This window comes from Rhea americana, unplaced genomic scaffold, assembly GCF_003343005.1.
Source record: "Rhea americana isolate MKP2758 unplaced genomic scaffold, rheAme1 scaffold_8, whole genome shotgun sequence".
NCBI lineage: Eukaryota > Metazoa > Chordata > Aves > Rheiformes > Rheidae > Rhea > Rhea americana.
Window position 1 is genome coordinate 6,481,949 of NW_028186978.1, and position 26,495 is coordinate 6,508,443.

General features: G+C 37.6%; 1 protein-coding gene across 1 annotated transcript; it reads right to left on the bottom strand.

Annotated features, from left to right (window-relative positions):
- Positions 1-8,014: 8,014 nt before the first annotated feature.
- On the bottom strand, positions 8,015-25,568 carry PGM2 (phosphoglucomutase 2). The gene is made up of 14 exons (XM_085322690.1): positions 25,439-25,568; positions 21,650-21,817; positions 20,708-20,814; positions 20,305-20,389; positions 18,801-18,884; positions 18,088-18,281; positions 16,712-16,901; positions 15,933-16,030; positions 13,177-13,357; positions 12,967-13,060; positions 11,750-11,879; positions 10,027-10,216; positions 9,275-9,408; positions 8,015-8,434 (listed from the first exon to the last, which is right to left on the bottom strand). Exons 1-14 carry the CDS (start codon positions 25,508-25,510, stop codon positions 8,332-8,334), a joined length of 1,830 nt encoding a protein of 609 aa, XP_085178816.1. The 5' UTR covers positions 25,511-25,568; the 3' UTR covers positions 8,015-8,331.
- Positions 25,569-26,495: the final 927 nt, after the last annotated feature.

The following is a 26,495-nucleotide window of genomic DNA, read 5'->3' on the forward strand; positions in this document are numbered from 1 at the left end:
AACATACAGAAGCAGAATCCCCATATCTTCATGTAGGTAAAAGCCCTGAACACCAGACTTACTGGAATAGTAAATTCCAGAATACTTCTGGAATAGTAAATCCCTGTTCTTTTTTCTTCACAGAAACATGTCTTTAACATGGAGAGATGAAGAGGTAGCTAGAACTACAACATATCACCACRGTGTTACCAGGTTCATATCACCAGGAACTTCTTCAGACTGAGGAGGAATTTGAACCAGGTCTTCCCAYATTTAGCAACAACGATCTATGCCAGAACAACAGTTTCACCATTATCTCGTTGTCCAGATGCACTTCAAGCAAACAAACAAACCAACCCACTGTGTTTTGTACAGAACCTGAACGTACCGGCTTGCACGAGGCATGCTCTGAGAACGTCTAAGTAATGGAGTCTCTCTTGTGGGCCAAGGAGGAGAAACACCCATGACTCATGAGCTGTCAGTCAGTATAGGGTTGTACACTAGAACCAGGCAGTTCAGTGAACTTTTGGCTAAGTGCATCCAGCCAGGGGCAGAAGGGGAATTTTGGGCAGCTGCGAATGTAGACTCATCCTTTCAAAAGCATCGCTAACCAAATGAGAGGTTTAAGTTTTCACCCAAGTGACTTTCAGAGCTGAAGCTCCTCCATAGTTAGGTAACAGTTAAGTAGTAGTATTTTGGATTATGATTTTGAACACGAGCACCTAGATTTTGTTTACATTTTTTTGTTATAARCAGCTACTCTTTCCTGCTAGACTGTTCATAATGATCAATTTTTACTGCTATTAAATAAAACACTCTAAGTGTTTACTTGTGATTTGTTTCATGTAAACCTGTTCAGTACTTAAGGGCACAACACAAACTGTTTTGAAGTCCTTTGACTTAAATAAGCTCAGGATAAAGTGCTACATTCTTATCCAATGACATTGCAACTCCGCATGCTATTTATATATAGTTCCAGGCATTCCATAAACAAAACTTGAATGACGCTGTTATCAGAGCATATGTTTGCCTATTTCATATTCTGTAAGAATGTATGACAGCARCAGTAGTTACTGATTATCTTCATAGACAAGAGGCTTTCTGTTATTGCTGAGGGAGGTTAGGAGTTMGGAAAGAGCTGAGCTCCTATTACGGAAGCTGCCTGTTGCCTCATTTGCACATCTCAGATCTCACGATCAATTCTCCCTCCCCTTCATTCCCATAAATACATTTGAAAATGATGCACTAGTGATTGTGTATTTTAAGCTCTTCCTTTTGTTTGGAAGCTGCTGTTGCTATGTCATCATTTAYATTACAGTTTATTTAGATGGATGTTAGGATGTGATTGGATAGTTTAATAGGCTCATCCCGTTAGGCACAGTGTTCAGACRGTGCATGACCTAATTTCAGTTATCTAGCAATCACTATACCAATTGAAAAATGTTTGCTTCTATTTGGAAGTTGCGCAGGAATATGATTCTCAGTGAATCTGTGTGCTTTTATAATGCAAAGGAACTGTGAAGGAAAGCACAGAAAGCAATTTATTTTAGTGAAGATTATCTTCCACTTACTTTTATACTTAGGGGCAGATTAAGGGGCAGAGAACAGTTTTGTTGGTGAACACATACTTGTAGAATATTTAAAAGATTATATAAGCAATGATTTTCATATTATTTTATAGTGAATTTCAATTGTTCCTGTATAATTTGTTGTTATACAGTGAAAGTCTCAAACAAATCCTTCCACAACTCGAGTACTGTATTTTTTATACATGCTGTGTACTAAGCACACAGTTTATAAGAAAGGTGAAATATAATTACTTTTTTCCAGCCAAACTGTTTCATAAAATTTAATGAAGTAACTATTATCTAGGAGTGTTTTTTACTCATGATTAGTAAACAAACTAATAACGTTAAAGTGATGTCCATTAGCCTAGTCTTAATGCGTTTTTACACTTTCATTTGTATGGGAGAGTTTTAATACTACACTGACTTCTCTTCAATCTAAAGGCATTTTCCCCCTGCCCCTGCCCTGGGGGTATGATTTTCCCGGGCAAATCAGATGTAACTCCCATTAACTTCCACTGGAATTATGAGTGTTCATCTGTTGTAAAAAGCAGGCTTATTTTATATGAGTTCTGGTAATTTTGGGATGCAGCTTTTTCTAAAAGTAGCCAGGAATTTCCTTAGAATTGGGTTCAGTCCAGACTGCAAACATTCTTTATTTTAGTCTTGGCAATTGCCATTTCTGGAGAAAACCTAAGTGCCTCTGCTGTAGGCAAGTTGCTCACAAATTGAATTTGTCTGTTTTTATGTTTGTTCTGAAACTAATCATCTCAGCATTATCTGAATTTGGCTTTGTTCTCTTACTTAATATTTTGGTGGGGGAAGCTGCAAAAGAGTTCTGGCTTAGAAAGATCAGTTTGACTGTGTKCTAACCTCTCTCTTTGGTACGCTTTTAGTGCTTGTGTTTCAGTTCTTCTTTTTAATTCTAGATCCCCTTTCTCTGATGCAAGACAAAGTTAGCAAAGACCTGGGAAACAGTAAGTTTTGCCTTGTAATGCTGTAGCTTGTCCTATTTGTTAGATCAACTTGATAAACAAGTTTTTGATTTTTCCCCTCTGTAACACTGGGAATTTCTTTTTGGAAGACAGCAGGGAATGGAGCAAGCAGATTCCTCCTTCTTGGGAAAACAATGATGAGCTCTCTCATGTTCAACCACTTTCTTGACCATATCTACACTGTTTCTAAGTGTAGATATCCAAGCCATCTCAGGGTTGTTTTAGTAGGCTTTTTGCTGGCCCCACTGCCAGTTTTTATACACACACACAGAGCTCTCCAGGTGCATCCCCTCTGCCTGCACCATACAATACCTCACAGGCCTTTTTGGTATGTCTATAAAGGCCCTTCTCAATCTGCTCTCGACTGTATTCACTTACTCCATAAAACCTTCCATATAGCCTAAAAATGGGGTTCTACATCCTGGTGAAAATCAGTCATAGCTTCATAGTGCTGGTATAYAGAGGTGACCAGTTGGGAGGATCAGTTACAGGGAGGATGAGAGAGGGAGGAGGACGTTCCCTGAAGGAGAACGATAGAGACTGCGACAAAGCAGGCAGGATGGCTGCAACAGCATTGTAGCTCCATTATCAGCATGGTAGCAGAACCTGTAACTGGTACCATTGACCAGACATGTTCCAGGTTCCTGTCATGTAATTCCAGTATAACATCTGTATAACAGGCCAGTGCAGTCACATTGCTGAATCCTGGATGCCAATGAGATCAGGCCTACACTGGTATGCTGGTTAGACTTTTTTTCATCAGCATTACAAACTAGTGGRAATTTGCCATTTTCTAAGCTGAGAATACTCAGCAGCAGCTAGCCTGTCATGGTGGCAGCTGATGGMTCTGGCTGCAAAGAATCTGTTTCTAAAGCCTTACATCAGCCCAGAAAATAGGTGACCGCTGTCCTCAAAACTGGTCATGCCAGGCTTGTGTAGATTGGTGGCAAAGCAGACAGACCATGGCAACCTCTATCATTGCAAAGTAGGTCTGCAGTAAAACAGCATACTCAAACTGCTGACTTGTTTTTCTTCAAAGTCTACTGCTACAGATAAGCCAGCACAACATGCATCTCATTTATCTTGCATTGTATTCCAGCTACACAGTTATCTGTAGGAGACTGCAGGTTTGTTGCATCTGTCACCTGGCTTGGCTATTCCACYTTGGTTTAGAAATAGGAATGGGAGAAATGCTAGATTAATGCATTTTACAACAGAAAATAATCTTCTTTATAAAGATCTGCTACTCAGTACAAACATTTACCTACTGCAAAGTGCATACAAACATTTTTATCCTTGTATACGAAAGTGTTTGTCCAGAAGCAGAACCAGCCAGGCAGCCATCCATCCATCCAAGCATCCCAGCACTACAAGGAACTGTTTGCTTCTRTGATAGATGAAATCCCTAGAAGATTTCCAGGGAGGACAGAAGCAAACAGAATGGCAATTAATGTAGGTAGCTGGAATCTTGCCATGTAGATCAACCGTAAGTAATGGAGTCAGTTCAGTAGAAGCCCAGTCTGTCACAGAAAGCTGAGAGACAGACCAGGTCATCTGCATTTTCTTAGCATCTCTCTCTCTCGAGAGGCACTTTGACAGACTCTCTGGCCAAAGTTGAATTCAGATAGCTCTCTCAAAGGAAATACTAGCAAAATCCAGATCCAGGCTTGGCACGTACGGACAACTGCACAGTAAGAGTGCCTCTCTATGCTGTGGAGATGTTCAGATATATGCAGAAAACAAAAATCAGAAACTGTTACTCTACTTCAAACCTTGTCCATGAATTCAGTTAAAATGTCCATTACTTCACTCCACAACAAAAGGAATGCAAAACCTCCCACTCTACAAATGAGAATAAAAAGAAGCCTAGAGCTACTGGCTCCTACAGTCCACAAATCCTCCCCTGATCTGGGGAGAGCTCACTACTGCCCAAATTGAAGGCATTGCCCTAGCCTGCCTCCTGTTGAGCTGCCCTTCTGTCTGCACTCTCCAGCTAGGAGCCCCATGAAGTTGGGGATCCCACCAGCCGATCAACACAGCTGGCCAGGCCAACTGCAGTGCRTCTGTCCACACAGCAACTTAGATCAAGTACAACTAGGACAGGACTGTCACACAGCTAAAGGATGCATCATGCACACTATATGTCACAACTTTGTAGCACCACTTGTGAACACCACTGCTAAGTATTTTAGCATTTATCATRAGTGTACTACAGCTCCTGCTTCAGCATTTTATTTACAAGAAGCTTCTAACTTTAGTATGTTGGAAGATTATGCACAGCTCAGACATAGTATGTCCTTTAGAAATCTGTCTTCTGCTGCTACTGCTGGATAGCCTGTCTTAATCCTGACAATCCTCAATGTGGTTGCAGCCATCCTGCCTGCTTTGTCGCAGTCTCTATCGCTCTCCTTCAGGGAACGTCCTCCTCCCTCTCTCATCCTCCCTGTAACTGATCCTCCCAACTGGTCACCTCTATATACCATAATCCATGAGGATTGTGCAGAGCCTGGATACAAGTCAGTCAGTCGTGGGAGCACGGCCTGATGTGATCTAATTAGGCAGCAAGCAGTTTGGGTTGATGGCTTGTGCAAAGTTGTTTTGCTTAGGAGCCCAGGGTGCAATGCAGTGCAGGAAACCTGGTTTTGCAAGGGTATTTTGTGGTTAAGTCACAAGACGCATGTTAGATTCTAAAGCAAGACTAAAAGTCAAGTGTAGGCCCAGCCTTCACCCTTCCTCTTCTTGTATAGCCAGGATCTTGAAATCGGATCCTTTATTCCTTTCCAGGCATCATGCACCGGTGTCTCTTCCCTCCTCTCTTAACCTGAAATTGTGCCAGAGAAAGTCACTGGCGTTCAATAATCAGACAGGGACTGACTGGCTAGTACCAGGTGGATGGCTACCTGGAAGCCAAAAATCCAGGATCACCACATAAGAAGTTGTGCTCCTTAAAGACGCAATCACATCTAGTTGCGGGCTGAAGCAACCCAGAGCTGAATATAAATGTTACACACGTTTTGCTCTTCATTCTTCTGCCCTTTTCTTTTAAACCCATGGTAAAGAAAGATGGAGCAGTAKCACGTTGGTGAATTTCCCCTCCTGCCTTGTTTTCCAGTCTGTGTATAGGAGTAATATATAGTGCAATCTCTACAATCATCTTTAATCTTCTTCCTCCTTAACTCATTCCCTTCAGGCCTTCACCCTCATAAACAAAGGAAAGCAGGACCTCCTGTATTGAGGGTCAGGGAAAGGAGAGGAATCTATATAATAGCAGGGTTACAGAGCAGTGACTAAAGTTCCTGCTTAATTTCTTTTCTCAGCTCTTGCTAAGTTAAATCTTCTCACAGACACTCTAGAGACTTGACCGCATGCATTTTCTACAATTTGTCAGGTCCATTTCATAATATGGTCTCAGACTTGTACCTCACATCTACTACTCCAGATCTCAGGCAGCTGAAGTCTCAGCACCACAAATGCTGAGAAAGCAAAAGAAATAGAACATCACTATTGATAAGTAATTCAGGTTTTGACTACATCAAATTCCACAGAAGGGCACTTAGTTCTATTGTTATTTTAATTCCTTAACATGAGATATTCTTTGTTTCATGCCTTCTTTTTATGGACTGCCTTGAAATCACTCCTGATTCCAGTTCTAGATGATGAGCCTTGTGCTGGACTGGAATATTCTCAACATATTCCCAGGGACAAAATAAGATGACAAAAAACAAAATCATTTTGTAACACTATTAATGCTGCCTTTGTATTTCATTAATAAAACAAGTAGAAAAATYGATAGACTGCTCTGCCTCAAGCTCAGGTGGAATTGGACTGGTGATCTTGGTCTTAAATATGCTGAATTCAGACCTGAAGTTTTAAAAGTATTCCTTTGCTTTCAAAAATCAGTTCATACCTAAAACATGTCAAATATGCTTTGTTTTAGCTTATTTAACATGCACAAAAAATTTTGAAATACTTGTGTTATGTCCGACACCAAAAACCACATGTAATATTCAGTGTAGATCACTCATCGTAAAATATATGCTATATGGTTCTATGGCATCAAAAGCATATTTATTCTTTTGATACCGTAGCATCAGCTCCCATGTGCTTTTGAGAGGAGGAGYGCTGGCAGTTTTAAATTTATTTTTGTAATATTTGTGCTTAGATTGTTTTCAGAAGGAAGGGACGGTGATAGYTTGTATGTGCAGAAAATTTCATGCAATATGATAAAGCTGATTGCACTGAAATGAATATCAAGACTCCCTTTACAGCTATTATTACATTCAGTAGCACCTAGGGTCCTATTCAGAAATACGGACTGCATTACTCAAGGCACCAAAGAAACATATCAATAAAAATGTGTCCCACCTTTAGTTTAGTATAAAAGAAATAGAGAAAATGAAGGATGAGAACAAGCAGTTTCCACACAGACTAATARTATTACTACCTCCATAACATTCTGTTTCAAAGGATCAGAATTTAACTAATAGAAGGATATTGAGGAAACTGAATATGCTATTTTCTTTTGAAGTTAGTTTTCTATGCCACGCAGACAAACYTCAAGACAACTGATTCAGATGCTGCCTTTGACTCCAGTGCAGGGAGAAAGTGAAATGACAGCTGAATAGTACATGGACTACTCCTTCCCTTGAGTCCTCTGATAATTTTAAAGTCCTTAAGGCAAAAATTCACATCAGATGGTCTTTGCTGACTGTCTTAACTAAAAAGGTGAGCTAGCGTTTAGTGGATGTTGAATGGCAACAAGTTTGTTCCCTTATGAACAATTTATTAAGTCTGATCTATGCTTGGCCTGACAACTAGTCATTTTCCACAGGATACTCTAAGTGTCCTGGCAAAGGTGCTTCTTTATCCAAGAGGCACTGGGCTGTTAGAGCTACACTGATACCCCAGACAACTACTGAAAATACAGAAAAACTTGTTTTAGTACAGTTAACTAGTAACTTTCACACAACCCATTCCTGTTCTACAAGTGCAGATGACAGCATGCAAAGAAATGTAAACTTCTACTCTAAATTAGACATGCAGTTACGCACGAAGTCATGGTAGCATACAGTAAGATTCTGAGATATACATTGACCTAATTACACTTAGTTCAATGAAATAACAGAAAGGGGCTGTATACACACATGCAGTCTTAAGATGTTCATGGTATCAAAGCGTGCTTAGAACTTCTAAGGAAAAGCTGTTTAGTACACCTACTATCTCCAGTGTGCAATATGATGCATATTCCCAAGGCAAATAAAAGCTTCCTGGCAAATTCACTGTGAATTTATTGCTTGCTTGGGCTAGAATCGCCAAGAAAAAATAATCACTATATTGAAACATTTACCTCAAATTTGGTAAAGTTTCACCATAGGCTTCCAGTGCTTTTTGTTAACAGAAGCTCTTGCCTTAAAAACAATCCTAAATCTAGACAAAATTTCATAATCTTATCAGACTACACAAAAACAGACTGCATTTCAGAAAATAGGATATTACAGTATTTAATTAAAACAAGTTTTGACTGAAGTACATTTTCAGACAACTTTTAGTTCACAGACTGATTTTGTTGTTGTTGTTGTTCCTTTAAGGATAAAGATAATTCCCTTCCAAAATAAGATATTGGGCCCAAGAATATGCAGAATATATCTTACTAAAAGCATAAGTGCTTTTCAGTCTGAATTCTCAGATGTTTGGTCCTAAAAAACCCTTAAATAATGCATTTCTAAAGCTTGGGAAAAAAAAGAAAAAAGTAAGAAAGAAAAAAAAACAGTTAAGCTAGCCATTTTGTTATTTTACTCTGTCTTTCGTTGAAGATTGTTTTTTTCTGGTTGAAAGAAGTGTTTTTCAAGAGCGTTGACCAATTCATCTAATTCCTTCTTCAGCTGCTCAACGTCACTAAGAAACAAAATTTACACAAATATGAAAAAAAGTGTCACAATGGAGAAGCTAAAAATGTACATTTTCAGTCTAAGGGCTATTCTAAACCTGATGTCTAACTTTAGGCAAACATTTTCTACTAATGCCAAAAGGAACATGCCTGATTTCTTAAAACTTCTTGTGATAATGCATTGATGTTTACTTCCAACTGATGTACATGGAAGCACTTAAGACCATGGACAAACATACCTCCACAATATAATCTAAAATACATGAATAGCCAGACTGGAAGCTCTAGTACTTTAATAATCAATTTAATAAAATCAGTAACTTTTATACTTCTAATGTATTTTTAGGTGAATTTTCATCTATAAGAAAGCATTACAACCATTACAGCAGTTAACAGTTGCTCATCTTCCAGACTAAGTGATTTCCAAGGCTATCAATGAAAGGTACTTGGATGACTAAATGTAGTAAGGGTATATAATCTATTCAAACACCTTACATATAGTTCTGTAAATCTGAAGCAACTATACTATTATATGTATACACACACACACACACACACACACACACATATATATATAAAATAGAGGAAAAATATCCACTTTCATTTAAAGCACTATCAAGAAAGGTATTCTGTTCTCACTGAAGGCAAAAACAATTTTAGAGATATTTCAGTGAGAATGATTCAATAAGTTTTGCAGAATTAAAGCTTGATACTTATTTGTTTGCAAAATAATAAAATTGTTATACTAACATTTGATGAGAGAACCCTCTTCCCCACAGAAAGAATAAAATAAAAAATACCCCACACAACCACTATTAGACAACCCTTAATCCTACAAGTGGTAATACCTGTTTCCAGGAGGTGCGCAAAGTTCAGAATAGTATTTGATTTTTGGTTCTGTCCCACTGGTTCTCATAGTGGCCACTCCTCCATTAGCAAAAGTAAATGTTATCATTTGGCTACTTCTACTAGTGGGAAGTATCTAGAAACAGAAGGAAWAACTTTTAAGAAGTTTGAAAAGAGACTATATGTAATGCTTTGAGATGCAACCTATGATGTAAGCACTTTTAACTGATGTATCAGTTATGTAAGTTTTGTTCTCTTTTCTTCATCACTGTTGTCTTCTGACAAACAATAAGGCGAATGACAGTCTTACCCTCAGTCTGGAATCTGGTTGTTCATTACTACTAGATAGCTCATCTCAACTCTAGTCAACATTTTGATTGCAATCAAAAAGCTCTGTGATAGGTTCTTCTTCCCCATGAAGAAACACAGATTCTGAAGACTAAGGACTCCAAAGCCACATCTCAGCAGACAGCTTAGCTTTACACTTTGGACAAAGTAATCTTGCATTATTTTGTCACAGCAAGAAAGAAAATCTGTGAAAATTGTGGTAAATTGCATGATCATTCTTACCTTCCTKTACAGGCTGCCATCTTGAACAAATCAACCTTGATTCCCCACAACCAAGATAAAACAAGCATCCCAAATCTGAATCATTTTAAGACCCTGCATTGAATGTAATGTGTCTCTTTGTATTTTTATAGATATTTGAATACACATACATTATGATTGCATACATTATAAAAAACCTACTTACAGCCTTTTGATCTGGCTGGCTGCTGTCATATCCAGTAGTTAGATCCCTTATTCCAGAAACCTTAAATCTGCCACAAAATTTTGGGTAAGTGTTTTTTCCATCATAGTTTCTAAGGTTCTCAAAAAGCTGTTCAATAATTTTAGGATCATGACAGATGAAATATGAAGCTTTGGTAACATGGAAGCCGTATCTGTCAAGACACAATAGTAATGAGTTGAAGAAGCACTCTTCTTACTACAGTTGTACACCATACACAAGATACATCTCTTAAGAGCAAGAACAAACACTCATGATCACCTAATTGTAGCACAAATTTTCTCCCTTATGTTTTAAAAAAGCCTCAGCACCTTAACTGCTCTGTTTTATACACTCTAAAGCGTCTGTAGACGCTTTACTTTTCAATGATTAAAAATAAAAAGGTTTAYTTCTAAACTAGGAAAAAAAAGTCATTAATACATTTAAGGAATTTAACCACCAYAGGAAGGGAATATAAGATGACTGGAGGGTAACACATTTATTTTCTCCTTTCCTGAACCCATGGGAACTTCTGTCATGTACGACAGCCTGTGGCAATAAGTTCCACAATTTATTCATGCTTTATATTTTAGCACACCTTTGCTGCTTGATTCCTTCTAAAACAACTGAAGCAACGAGCAAGCTGCTGCATGCAGGTAAGTCATCTGAGGACTGGCTAAACTGGAGGTGGAAAACTCCAGCCTCGGTGTTTACAAGTCTTTCGCAGGTTCTACCATTCCTGTGTTAGTGTCTCTACCAGACAGGAAAGGCAGAGGGAGAACATCTATCAAACTGTGCTACCTGCTCCAACAAAACAAACCAAAACAAAACCAAAACAAAACCAAAACAAAACCAAAACAAAACCAAAACAAAACCAAAACAAAACCAAAACAAAACCAAAACAAAACCAAAACAAAAACAACATGAAACCAAACAACCTCGCCTTCCAACCCCTCGACATGATATCCAATAGCCACCTTAGCTATTGATTTCCTCTGATCTGTGAGGATAGTGAACATCTCTCAAAGAGTGATGCCTCATATTAAAATCTCTTACAAGGACACCCAGTTGTATGCAGTTAATAGTTATGTTCAGTCATAGAGTTCTGCTCAATCAGCTCAAAACTTGATGTTTAGAAGCAGAGAGAGAAACCAGCCAACATATACTATCCACCAAAAAAAGAAAGATGGAATAATACAATAAAAAGCCTGATTYTAGAGAGAGCTAAAAATAGATTAATGAGAAGTAGCCCAACACACAAGATAGAAGCAAACTTGCTTCTATGGGTAGCATAAATACGCTGGTTATTTGAGGCCATTATTCTTTTGCATGTTCAGTATTTTTATGTAGCAAGAGGCACTGCTGGCCAAAATATTAATCTTTTGTGCAAGAAGCAGAGACAGTTGTGGTCAAGAGCAGAACTTCTCAGTAACTCTCCAGATCAACAACAAAAATCACATGAAAATCTCATTAACTGACAGGAAAGTAGTAAACTAATATTTTTTTTTGGAGGGAAAATACCTTAAAACTACATACAATCAACTCAAACATATTCATGCCCATGAAACAGCACAGCTTTCTTGAAGATTCCTATTAACAGACTCCCACACTTTATTTCTTCACATGTTAGGTTGCTAATGAGTCTTACTAACCATAGTATGTGGAATGAAGAAAAATCTAACAATTAGACAACTATAATCAAACTTACTCATCATAGACAGCTTTCAGCTGCTGAGACAAAGACAAATTCCTGGTTGCCAAAAAGCTAGCCATCTCTGCAGTTATAACAGCAGCACTGACACCATCTTTGTCCAGAACAGCAGGACAGCACATATACCCTAAACAAACAAAATTATATGAGTAGAAATTTGTATGAGGAAACTAGACAATACACAGGAGAAAAAAAGTTAACCAAGCTAAGATCTCTAGAAGGGGAAATACATATTTTCATACCACAGACATTAGAATTAAATGAAAAATATTTTCAATATAGTCTGGGATTTGGAAAAGTATCTTCTGATCAATATTGTTGATTTCAACACTTTATGAAACAACCTATTAAGTGGATTTACAGTATAGATAAAGATTTGTGTCATCTCAGGGATACATATTCCTGAATAATTTTGGAACTGTCATGAAAGATAGGAAAATCTAAATATAGCATTTGTCTCAAATACCATGTGATGCCACCATCACATGGCAACACATGGTAGTACCAATAAATATCCATGAAACAGTCATTTTTTCACTGTTTTTCAAGTACTGAGATACTYGGGAAATAGCTTTACTACAGCTTTACAGTTTCCTTCTCGCTTATTCATAGCTTTTGTTCATGTCTTTTGAGTTTACAAATATGGTTTGTTTGCAGGAGAGTTTTCTTTCAGTTTTAAGCTTAGTTTGAAAGTGTCAGTGRTGCACAGAATCATAGAATTGGTAAGGTTAGAAGGGACCTCTGGAGATCATCTAGTCCAACCCYCCTGCTCAAGCAGCATCACCTATAGCAAGTTAGACAGGGTTGCAGCAACAAGGACCCCCCCTTGCTGAAGCCGAGGCTTGAACCAGGGACCTTTAGATCTTTAGTCCAACGCTCTTCTAGCCTAGCTGAGCTATTTCAGCCCCCTGATACTCAACCTTAAATCTAAAARTAGTTTTTTTGTTAAAAAAAGCAAACAAATACAAGTGTGTGCAGAATCTGTAGCCTGTCTACTTAGCAATGCTGTTGAAGATATATATCCTAAGCTCGTATCACCACACTTGGTGCTAAACAGATACGCAAGATTAAAGAAAGCTAGTAATATCAATCAGCCAAATGTATTATATGAATTGCAAAAGCGTCTGCTGTGTTGAAGGGACCATTTCTGCAGTTATCCTGCTTTCATTATTTTACAGGATACCAGGACATACTTTTTTTTCCTTTTTTCTTACCTATAGCCTCTTCAAATGCAAATAGAACAGCTTTCCCTTGATCCATAAGCTGCTTGGCACGGTTCCCCATCCACTTAAAACCTGTCAATGTTTCCTAAAGCAATGTGTGGGAGGAGAAAGAAGATGGGGAGGGGAGCAAATACTTTAGAAACATGTAAGAGTGTACAAAAAAGCAAAGAAATAAACATGGAATAACATGCAACAGCTTACTTCAAAGTGAAAACCCTCCTTCAGTGCAATTGCTCTCAGGATTTTGGAAGAAACAGTACTGGACAACATGTAGACATCTTTAATGGCACAAGCATCCTGATTTTGATTTTTCCAGCAAGTGAAGATCCACCAGCCTAAAAGAGCTCCTAGCTCATTTCCAGAAAACACTTTCCATTCACCACTGGGGGGAAAAAATGTTTATACATATATATATATACACATATATACATATGTATATATATATATACATATATATACATATATATGTATATATATGTATATACATATATATATATGTATATACGCACACACACACAAATTCAAAGGATAATACTGAAAAAATTTCTATGATTCTTACATACAAGAAAACAAATAAAGACAAAGTATTTGAATTACACATAAGAGTAACAAGATACTACATGTTTTATTATGAACAAAGAATTCCCTCACCCAAATAACTTTAGAATGGTTACCTTCCTCCTCCATCATACTTACCAACTTAGGAGTATAGATAAAGATGTAACAGTGGTATTGCCAACATATTAAAAAAAAAAGAAGAAGAAAAGAAAAAAAAACCACTGCAGCTACAAATTTTAAAACAAATGTTTAATATGAACACTGAGCTAAGGAAATACAATTCTCATTGATGAATTTTTCACTTGGCTAAGTGACAAATACTTTCTATTTAATCACAAATACATCAATGGGTCATTGAGGAAGATGGGAAACTCTCAGAAATATAAAAATTGACTTACTGGCAGGAAAAGAGACAGATGTCAAAATTGCTCAAAATCTCAGTCATGARAGGGAACAAAGACACTACTAAACTGACAAAAAAAAAAATCAAGACCTACAGAAACAGTACCTGTTGTGAAAGAGAAGCAGACTCAGTCTCCTGCATTTATTGATGCCAACAGGCAAAAAGTAATGCACAGCAACAATTTAGCTGAGAGTGTGCTCTAGCAGGAGCTTCTGTCAAAGAAGAAGTACAGATACTGTAGAAGCCTATATTAATATTCTGATTAGTATACAAATAGCTTTAGTAGATGTTAGAGAGGAGGACATAGAACCTAAAGTTAGAGGAGAATTAAGGCTGACTGAACAATTTGATAGAAGAATGAGAACACCATTTCACCCTTATGCCAGTTTTTTTGCCATATCGAACATTTTTTTGATTGACTAACATCACATTTCTAATTAACACAGGACTGTTTATTTTCTCATGCTTTTCTATTTGTTGGTGTGCTAGTAGATGATAAATTCTGATCTTGATTAGTTATCTGACTTAGATCTTCAGAACATAAAAGTTTTGCTGAAGTAACTGTGGMTCATGCTAGCACATGCAAAAATACTCAAACAAGGATGTTTCAGATAATTCTGTCAGTTTTCAAACTAGACCATTCCTCTTCTACAGGCAGAAGAGCATGTTCAAGCGGTGAGGATAACGAGTTAAGACAATCCCTCCCCCCTCAACTGCACTATCTTTGTATCTGCTACAAGATTAAAAGAAGTTATTTGGTGAGCAAAAAGGAGACTTGTGCTGATTCCTTTTTCCCGAGGTTTTAAAATTTGCACAGCTGATTTAGACTCAAATATTTGTCTCATCAGCAACAACTGAGGACACATAGCAAGTGCCCRTCTCATGCTTTGGGTACTAAGGACCGTTGCCACAATTTCATCTCTCTCTGCTGGCTCTCATGAAGAGAAAATTCATTTTTGCTTTTTCTGCTCCTGGCTAAGCAGTAAATCTTTATTCTGCTCTGTGAATTGAAAGCCTTAAGTTTACTTTTATTTAAGATTTCTAACTTAAAACTGTTCGGATTATTTTCTACTTTTTCGAGTTAGATGAAAAGGAAGCACCGTATCTGCAAATACTGGTGTCAAGTGCAGTACTTCAGCTTGTTTTCAGTCAAATATAACGCTATTCAGAAATACAAAGGATTTGTAGAGGCAAATGATATTAGGAAGCCTGAAGTAAGAGGATGACAATACTGAGTCAGACCTACAGGTCACACATTCCATGTATAAATGTATGACAAATATGAAGTTCTTGTTCCAGCAAGTTTACCTTTTTTATGCCAGTCTTTGAGAGGGTATACATAGTTAAAAAGGATCAGCTATGCAAAAACAAATGGCTATACTGAAAAGTACTGAACACTGACAAAATTTAAGGTGAACTGTAGGTACATAGCATTTTGCAGATAAGTTGAGAAGAGAAGGAGAAAGATAGGCCCAAATCAGCTAATAATTATCCTGCCTCATCCAGTACAATATTTAGTCTGTAACGGTATTTGAGAAATAAGGGGTTCATGTTAACAAACAGTGATTTTCCCTGATCCTGAAGTCATCATGAAACTATATAGGCTCTGTAGAATATTCATAAATTATTCTTTAATAAACACAATATAAAAGAATGTTTTTCAGTCTTCTGTGGAAAAATTCCATCCGAAGATCTACCTTTAGAAAGGTATAGCACAATCATAATAATTCATATGTTTCTGTGCACACCTCAAGTGCAACAAATGTCAAATATTTGTTTGGGCTTCTGTGCATTGTCTAAAATCAATTAGTTTTTAACTTACTGCCTCCTTGTGGTGTGCTATGCTGTCCTCTAACACGTCTATGCACTTGTGATCCAAAAAGAGCTACTGTGACTGTTTGTCTATCTTCCTATGCAACACAGGTAACAAGAGTCCCTCAAATTAGTCCGGCCTTTAAGTCCAATATTTATGGGTTTTATTTCATTGTTATCATACCTTTCCTGTTTCTCTGCCACTGCAAGTCGATCAGCATCGGGATCATTTGCTAAAATTATTTTTGCCCCATCCTTCTCAGCCAAAGCAAAAGAGAGCGTCTGAAAATATGATAAGCAACACCAGAAGAGCATTAATTCACCTAAATAATATATTTATTTTCCTTGCAGACTTCATATAACTTTCCCTATTTCATTTTGAACACACAAAATCATTATGTCTCTCTAAATTTAACCTCATTTATATTTAAGCAATTCACAGGATATAAGCCTGGCTGGAGAGTGCACAGACTCAGGATATTTAATTTTACCTACACTGCACTATTTCTGCAGTCTGATTTAAAAGCTAGTTAGATTCAATAGGATCCTTCAAGAACAAGTGATTGTACTTGTTAGACGTTTTTACCTGTTGTTGTTTCAAAACAATTTAGTCCTCATATTTCAGATGTAATTTGTTAAAACATTTCAAAAATGACTGTGAAGATGTACTAYCTTTAAAAAAAACACTCCCAAACCTACTTCATTCTATGAACAGAGGCTGCACATTCCATTAGAAAGCAGAACAAAATACAGTTTTACATTATRGCTAATTATTACCTGACTGGTTCATAGAGAGTTAAAAATTTTAATGAAAGAATACCAGCTAACTCTTTGACAAGCATAAGGATACAAAAAGAGAAATAAAATGTACTTCTGATTAATATTCATAGCCATGACTGCTGACAGAACGGAAACACTTTGACAGAGATTACAACTATTAAAAATATTTATTTATTTACTTACCAGAACACCCTTGCCTTCTTCAGGATTTGGATACTTCACAGTAGGAAACTCTGGATCAGGATCCTTCTGCTCCGGAACAGCAAAAGGAGGGCTAAGGTCAAACGCCTTGAAGGCCAACTGCACAAATTTATGACCTACACCATGCACAGAAGTATGAACAAATTTCAGCTTTGTTTCCTTGTTTAAATTCCTGTAATCAAGCAGATTAATAGGAAATTTAGTTTTGCAGAATATTCTACATATAATTTCACTCTTCCCAAAACAGGTACTCAGTATCATATAAATGACTCAGTATTCTACAGTACTGTTAAAGTTATGAAAAATAAGGATGACAGGTTTTAAAACTCGTGGCTTAAAAACAAGTTTTAACCTCATCTCTCACCTCTGTATATTCAAGCATACCAGTTTGTTAGATAAGACGTCTCTATAGACTCTATAGACTCCACTCTATAGACTCCAAAGGAGGGAAGTGGAGAACCAAGGCAACTGACCAGTAAGACTCTACATCCCTGACTTTGGTATTTAAACTAACTCCAAAGATGGGACACAGTGAACCTACAGCACTAAGCCTTGAATATATTCACTTTTGTGAGAAAAATGTAAAAATAGAGACATAAAGGCATTCAAACTCCTAAAAAGACTTTAAACTCATATTCTGAAAAAGCAGCATCATTTCTCTKATAATCCTGGCCTTCTAGTAATACTGACGTCGAAGTTTTTAGCAAAATAGTAATAACATGGTTACTGGTGGTTAAAATTTTACTTTAAATGAACAGATCAAACAGGTTGCTACTCATCTAATCCATGAGCTGACTCTACTTCCTAATTGGGAAGAGAACATCCACTTTAATTTACTGAGTAAGATTTTACTGAGTAAGTGACAGGAATCACTTGGCAAGGCTGCCAAGAGTACCAGGAACACATCCAAAACCAGAATGACAGAGCAAGARCTCCTCTTTTCAGGGTCAGCTCAACAGCCTGGCTTCCCTCATCATTTTAAAGACAATTTTAAAGATATGATTCTACAACATTAATTTAGGAAAGTCACATTCACAGCTYGCTCTCTGCACAAGACACTCCCAATCTTGCTGCAGCAACTGGCTGATGCACGACCATGCAAAACAGGTAGAAGATACAACAAAAAACAAATTTTATTTTGCTAAGTTAGATTTCTCCCAGACTAGCTTTATGAACCAATTTACTGCATGGCCACATAGCTGCCAGTACTACCACATAAGGTGACAACAGGGAACAGACGGAATTGGAAAATACAGCAGGAACATGGCTGCCCTGACTTATATCAATTTAAGCCACCATRCTGACATATCTAAAACTAAATGGAAACCACCATATTCTTAACAGTTAGCAGCAGTTACCTGTGAAAGCAGTGTTTCTGTATGTCTTTGAAATAGTCCTTACTGATAGTGGCATATGGATCATGAAGTAGCAGGCTGCTGTCAACAAGTTTGTCATCCCAAGCTTGAGGCCATGGCTCTTGATTCTCCTCAATGGCCTCAGAAATTCCTTTGTCATGAGGGGAAATGATCTGAGCACCATTTTCCCAGTAAACCTAAGTGACATATAGGACATAAAGATTAATTTGGTCATCAGGATTACACAGATAGCTTTGTTATTTTCTGTTGGCTAAGATCTATTCTATTAAATTTGGTGGTGAATTATAGTAAATACTATAATTTTACTTTACTTCATTCAAAGTGTTTTGTACAGGCAAGTCATTAGGTTCCACACATTTTTTTTACAGATTCAAACACGAAGAGATCTTAAAAAAAAATAAAAAAAGAATCTATCCATTAATGCTTTTTGAAAACATATCAGTTAATATGTTAAAGTATTCCAAAACATGCACTGGTATTACCTTCCTCCTTTTTGCATCTAAGATATTAATCAATGTTATTAGCAGTATAGTATGCTACCAGGTTCTAAATATGTATGTCTAAAAAGAGATCTCAAGAATAAACTAACAATTCTGTAACATGATTGGAACTATATACAATAGTATGTGATAAYGTTTCTATGTGAAAAAAAGAAAAAAAAACATATAAATAGAAAATATATCATATAGGAATACCTTGTAACCATTATCTTGTTTCRGGTTATGGGAAGCAGTAACCATAATTCCAGCACAAAGCTTCAGATGAGTTACTGTGTATGGCTGTAATGATAGAAAGTTATCTGAACTGTAAGAAATATGATAAGCTTTACTCTCATTCACATGCAATAGTTACAAACTGCTAAATAAAAAGACCACCAGGATTCCTACAGACTGACTCCCTAAAGCAGAAGCTAAATGGTACTTGCTCCTCTAGGAACAAGTGGCAGTCACATATTACACACATAGCCATTGCTATTTTTTGTGTTCTTCTAGCTTAAATATTTTTAGWGTTGTTTCAGATGCTTCGTGGACCTCTAGTGCTTTTATAGAACAAAACTGAAAACATCTGCCACAATGTAGAATGACTTGAGAGACTTCAAGTTTTTGAGGGGGTAAAGCCTGTTAAAAAAACCGAGAGAAGTCTGTATAGAGCAGAGAGAAATAGAACTGGAGCAGTGTCATCCATACCGTCTTTTAAGAGCAGTCCTGTGGTTCCCTTCTAAACCACAATCAAGTATTGTTTTAGAGAGAGTTATTATAAATTAGTCCAAAACAGCAGCGAGTTAAAAACTAAGCATTATTGGTGACCAGAGGTCCAGTTCTCGAATTTTGTTCTGGTTATTTAAAGTGAAACCAACTGTAGCTCTTGCAACACTGTTTGAGCTGCCCTATGAAGTGTTTGATCCTAAATCTATCAAAATTTGTATCAGTACAAGCATGCCATCCATCCCACTAAGTTCCCTGTTTACAGCAGTCACTGGAGCAACTGGAATCAAGGAGGACAAAACTATTGCTTCGAGAGGAATTTTTTTCCCCCTCTATTGCTCCACAGCACTGACATCTACTGATCCGATGGTGTGAATGCAGATACATTCTATAACAGCGTAACTGCCACTGTACTTTAACAACCTGTTTTTTTGAAAAGACTGTTTTGGATGAATACCTCCCCTCACCTAAAAAAAGTAAAAGAATAAAAAATTTAAGTTTCAGACTTGCTCATTTTTATGCTTGAATGTCTTCTGTACAATCAATTTAGTTCAAGGTATGTTTCAACTAAAACTGATCTAAAATCGGAGGATAAATGCACAGTGGTTCTTTACAGGGTAGAGCACCAAAGACTAAGGTGAGTTCAAGGGACAAGGAGCACAGGTGAAGAGAACAGGTTAATATAAAGGCTCCCCAAAGAACTCCCACCACTTTTCCACAACAATCAGGAAACTATGAGATGCCATATACAAGAAATAAACCTGAAAGCATAAATGAAACATGTCACACACTGTCACAGACATTCTAATCGGCTTCTTCCTTTTAGTGCTGTAGATATTCTAAGATAAATATGCTAAATAAGCATARAACTAATCACAGTTAGAGCTTAAGCATCAGAAATGGTTTACTTAGATTTCCTTAGTAGAAATACTAATTTTTAATATCTGACAGCATTTGTGCATATATAAAAAAAAGATATAATAAAGAAACCTACCACAAAAGGAGTTGGTGTTATATCAGAGAACAGGTAAACTGGAACTCCCTGACTGATGAAAGTATTAGCAGCAAGTCTTGCAAACCTAAACAACGAGAAAATGTACCTTGGAAATATATTCAWTTTCTCACTAATTAGTTGCCTAGAACTCACAGCTTATTTGTCCCTCACTTTGAGGGAGGGAAAAAAAAAGACAAATTATTACATGGACCAATTTAAATGTGTTCCCTCCCTATTTCCAACAGATAAAGCACAACTATAAGAACTACTTTGGCATTGACAGAATATAAAAATACTGTAAAACCCTCATTTTAACATGCTCTACAGAAAGGCAAAGTCCTGTTGAAGCAACTTTTAAAACTGATGAATTATGTAACACATCTATGTAATACCTGAAAAGTACCTTTTGCTACTTCCTCCACTTGAAGGATGGGCACGAGCATCAAAACCAATCACAACTCCTCTCTTTTTCAGGTCACTGAAATTCTTTTCAAGGTATCTACAAAATCCCTGAAAAAAAAAAGCCACTTCATTAACCCAATCTTAATATTTAACCTATCCTTGCATTAAGATGATTTCTCAGTGAAACAAAAACACAAAGCAATGAACTGAATTTGGGTTTAACTTGTCCAGGGCCAATAAACACCACGAAACAGCAAAAACCTTCAAATCAATATAGTGAAGTCTGACAGAATTTGCATACTTTTCTAAAAACCAGAACCAACTCCAGAAAGGGTTAAAATAATTAGTCTGATTTGTAGATTTTGAGAAATGATTCAGTTGTTTACTTTTTCAGTTCTCACATGCGGAAGCAATCACAAGGGCCAATATTTCAGTTTTTGAGTGTTATCTTTAATCATAACACCTGTTTAGGACAAGAGATATAGTAGTCCAGGCTGCAGTGATTAATTTTTTTTAAACAAAGTAGATCTACTTTAATACCTCTGTAATAATAGGTATATAAATATATTCATTGCATTTATGTAAGCTGAAACTTAGAATAGGTAAAGTTTAGCCTAATGCTGTCCACCTTTCATTTTTTGTAGTTGTTTCAACAGAACTAACTGATCCACTTGAGCTGTGGAGCTTAACTGTAGCTGCGTAAAAGTCCAATTGCATATCAGATATGGAAGATAATTTATTGGCTTCCGAGCTTCTCTCTGCACATTTTCAGTGATCAGTACTCGGCTAACTTTACTATTATTTAAGTGATTTCTGGAAATCAAAATGGGATAAATAGCTAAACATTTAATCTTCCACTGAACACCCATTTACTTGTCATAACTTAGTCCTTCCCAATCATAGAAAGGACCAGTTAAATGAGATTAAAAGATGAACACAATACCTGGGTTGTCTGAATAATGGTCAAGTCATTCATGTGAGAAATTCCTGCTCCCATGGCAGCTCTGAGCCCTGCTGTGCCAAATTCCATCCGTGAGCCAAAATATTTCTGTAGTTCTCCTGCATTTCCTTCAGCAACCAGTTGCTTCACAATTGCGTAAGTTTTTGGATTCTGTAGATACAAAATTCAGATTATCTAGAAAAAGCTCAACCCCCTTTATTATTAATTCCTTTAAGCTTCTTAATAGAATTGACATTCTTCCCCATTTCTTCTACTGGATTACATCAGAATAAAACAGCATACCACTTCAAGAACTGTAGAACTCTTCCTACATCTTCACATCTTTCACAATTCAGGACAATTTCAGCTATTACCTATTTCAAATATATCACCGCTAAGTGAACATGCTGTCTGACAGCAGCATATATACCACAGTTTGGGAAGTGACAAGAATGCTAATATTTGAATTCTACTTTTTTTGTTAAAAAAMCAAAAACCCAAACTCAGAAGTTTCAGAGGACGTTTGTCATCAGAATGCAGGAACTACAGGAAATGTACCAGAAAGCAATTTAGACAATTATTATGAAATATTTATTACTTCCATAGTAATGTAATTAGAGCTTAAAAAAAAAAAACACACAAAAAACTATGTGCTTGTCCCAAGAACTTAAAAGGCTGGCTAACGCAACCCTAAGAAAAACCAGAGAAGTCAGGAAATACAGATGATGACAGTCTGAGGTATATTTGCAAGTAATACTTGTAAAGWCATCTAATCAGGATGAAAGCTTTCAGAATGAAAGTTTACAAACTAAACCTAAATTCTTAAATATAATGACTTTGTAGAAGAGTGATGTAAAGGGTCTGATCAGGATGCTTATGAATGATGACAGTGTTCCTTTCTCCTTTCCTTGGAATATGGCTCACATAATACAGTTRTTATTAACTCTCTTTTTACTCTTGGGAACTAAATAAGTCCTGTATGCCCCAATATCTCAGTTTTAATAATACAGGATTTGAAGTTTTTACATTTGTGTGACTCCTTGCAACTTGCTGAGCCAAAAGAACAGATGGCACACTCAAGTCACTAGGCAACAGTGTTATGCAATGAAGTAACATACTCCATAGGTTAATCATGTCACAATTACACATACTTCACACTGGAGTACAAAGATTATTATTTCCAAATAATATAATAAGTTGATTTCTGGTCAATCAAAGGACCTCATAAAAATCATAGCCTTTATTTCTTGGACAATGTAAGTATGCTTACAACAGAGGCAGGCATATATTCYTAGGTAAAAAGATTTTCTGCAGCTCTAGAAAATGCTGAAGAACTTGYCTAACAGTAGTCATAGGAGCAAACCTGCATACAAAGATACACRTGTTCTGTGCATCACACTGGGATCGTGTAGTTTGGGCTACCTACTAACAAAACATGTTTTTCTTGAACATCACAATACATTCGTAATTTGTAGGCTTCTACCCTATTACTGGCCTATGCATCCATTGCTGAATGAGGGGCGTGTTTGATAAATACTCAGAAAGCTAAAGAGCCTTTGCTGCTAATGAGCAAACTATAACACTGTAATCAGCAAGTCAACATAAGTCTGTGAAGAAGCTGGACTCACAACAGGGGAAAAGAAACATACATATATTGCCTGTATTTCTTTTTCTCCTAAAAAAAAGATTCTGGGTACTGTAAATGATTATATAACTCTGAATTACTGATTTCCAATCTAATCCCAATTTACCATTCTAGGAGTTGCTACAACTGACACTTCCTTGTAGAAAGCTTAATTTAATTCTGTTCATTTGGTAAAGAAAGTGTTTTTTTTTTWAATTTGCATTATGATAATGTCAGAATCTCACTAAAAGTTATCAAAGTTGATTTTAATGGGAGTACTATGAAAATTCATACAATAAAAATAGTATGATTAAATATCCACAACAGWATAAAAAGTAATGGTAAAGTTGGGCCCAAGTCTGTTTAATCTAGTGAGACTGTTCCAGACTTACCATTTCCAGAATTATTGTTAATGTTTCATCAGTGCAAAAGTCCCCACAGAGTTTTAAAGTAGAGGAATAGCTATTGGCTAAACAGGTTTTATTTTTAATAAAAGCAGAAGCTACCTTCTATCCCTAATTCTATGTTTGATAACTATAAGAATGAAAAAAAATGATACACGTGATGAATACAGCAACAGAAACAGCTTGGTAACATGCACAGGAATTGCCAGTATGACTGTTTTCATGCATAAGGGCTTGCTCTTGCAAACTTATTTTGCAAGGAACATGCAGCTTATCATCATTAAATATTAACCTATCTCTCCACATTAAAAAGCAACTTTTTTTTTCCCAAATCAGAGTAAATGGGCAAGGGTTAAATGGGCTTAGGMGGTTACTCAAGGCAAACACTGTAGGAGCTCCCTGAGAAATGAAAATGCATCACTATTTTTGCGCAATCAGTAATGAGGTATTGCATACCAGTCAAATATTAATAGTCAAAGGTGCAATTGTTAATAAAGAGCTAATCTTAAAAAAAAAATTTAAATGCTGTATTAGATTTCAACAGGTTCTACCAAAATAATCGGAATAACCAATTAAAAAAAAAGGAACAATTTAACAGAAGACAGGAATATAATTAGCATTAGTCAAAGAAAGTTATTTTATGGAAATAAGGTGCTGTTTCAAATTAGTCAAAATCATAATTTAATTGAAAAAGTTTACACAAAACCTTACCATGATTTGGAGCAACATGCTAGCATTTCTGAAAGAGCAGCTGGTTTGGCATTGCATTATAATGAATAAAAACAAAACTGGCCAACTGATTAGATAACCACACAACTCGCCTTTCATGAGGAATCACGACAAATTGGAGGTAATTCTGATTATGTCCTTTAGAATGTGTAATTAATAYCAAACCCCTGTATTTTCAGTGACAATCTTAAAGTAAGTGGAAGACCACTTCCCAAATATGCACATGGCACAACACTTACATGCGTACAGTGATGAACGCAGGGCAATCACATAAAGTGATCTAATTGGGACTATTTGTCCAAAACACATTCTAACAGAGCCAAACTGGGATGTTTCATGCATAGGGACAAAAAGGCAAAGCACCCACAGCGCAGACAGGCCTGCAGCTTACTATAAAGGATACGGGAGCTGCAGCGGGAGCACTTGCATATGCATTTCTAGACCACCACTATGGAAAAGGGACCTTTAGAAACGTGGACTACTGAAGCAGGAAGGTGTTTTTACTTCTCCATACACACTAAAGAGACCAATATTGAAGATGGCTGAGCTACGTCTTAAGATGTGACGTTTACCCKCTGGTCTTTCTGGAAGCGCTACTTCGCGTATCAAAAACACGGAGGTACCCAGGGGTTTGCAATACTCCTCAGAGACGCACAACGCAGCATCGTGCTGCCGTAAATACTTTATATCTACATTTATCCTGCAACAGAAGGGGTTTGTTTCAATTAAATACATCTGGAAGCTAGATGCAAAGAACCAGTCAAGCTCYGCAGAAGCCATCGAGAATGTCTTTTTTTAAATTAAAGAGGGGCACCGAGGCCAAAGCAGAAGGCACAGCGGCGGGAAAGGGCGTTAGGAAGGGCGGGGGCGGCGCGCGCACGAAGGCCGCCACGGCTGCGGGCGACGCGCGCTGAGGGGAGCGGCCCAACGGCCGCAACGGCCCAACGGCCGCAACGGCCCCGCGGACGCGGCCCCGCCCTGCGCCGAGCCCCAGCCGCCCGCGCCCCCCACACGGCGCCGCCGCCGCCGCCTCACCTTGTCCCAGAGCAGCCACTGCGCGGCTGCGCGGCTCTGCGCCGCCTCGGCCGCCGAGCTGCGCGCTGCCATGCCGCTACACCGCCACGGCCCGCCGCCGCCCCGCTCCTTCCCTCTTCCGCAGCGCGCTGCCCCGCCTGGCCGGGCCGCCCCGCCTCCGCCTCCGCCTCCGCCCCGGCGGGCAGGAGAGCCGCGGGCGGGCGGCGGCCCCGGCCCCGCCTCGGGGCCATGCAGAGCCCGGGGGAGCGAGCGATGACCCCTGCGGAACCCCGGTGCGGGGTGAAGACTGTAAGCAAACTGCAGGCGCATTTTGGGAGGATTAAATCATACTCCGGAAAAGAGCTTGTTCAATCCTGTGAATGGTATTCATTTTAAAACATGCTTTTTGTTTATTTGTGAATAAGATTTCTATAAATAGCATCCTTTCAAGTTGCCATACRGTGAGTGAGCAAACTGCAGTTCACAGTTGTTTGGTCCAGCTCACTGTTTATCAGCGAAAACGTATTACTTCCGTGTATTATTGTGTATACACTAAATTGCATATCACTGGAATGGCTGGCAGATTAGGAGAATTAAAAGGACACATTTTCATTGAAATAATGTGTTGCACAGATATTTGGAACCTTTCAAAGTTCATTAATATGTTACCAGAATGCTTGTGAACAAGAGAATTGCCACATTTTATTTGCGAAGGTATTAATGAATATCCTTCTACACTATTGATCAATAAAAGTACCAGAGTTAAAATGCCCTTTTGGAAAAATTCTGAGATGAAAGATCAGTGGAACCCAGAAGGAAGGAAAGCAGCAAAAAACTTTCTTCGGCTGCTTTAGGAATCATTTTTCTCTCTTCTGGCAGTTCCTAACAATCTTTCAGCAGCAATTCCACAGGCCTTTGTGTCTTTTTGGCCCTCCTCTTCGTGCTAATACTGGTTCACAAGTCCTGAATATTTCTATCATCCTTTGCAAGTATTCTTCAGCCCATAGTAACCTATTTTGCTTGAACCCAGGCCCTCAACTGAAAAAGTAGAAAGTTGTTAACCGAATTTCACTCAGGA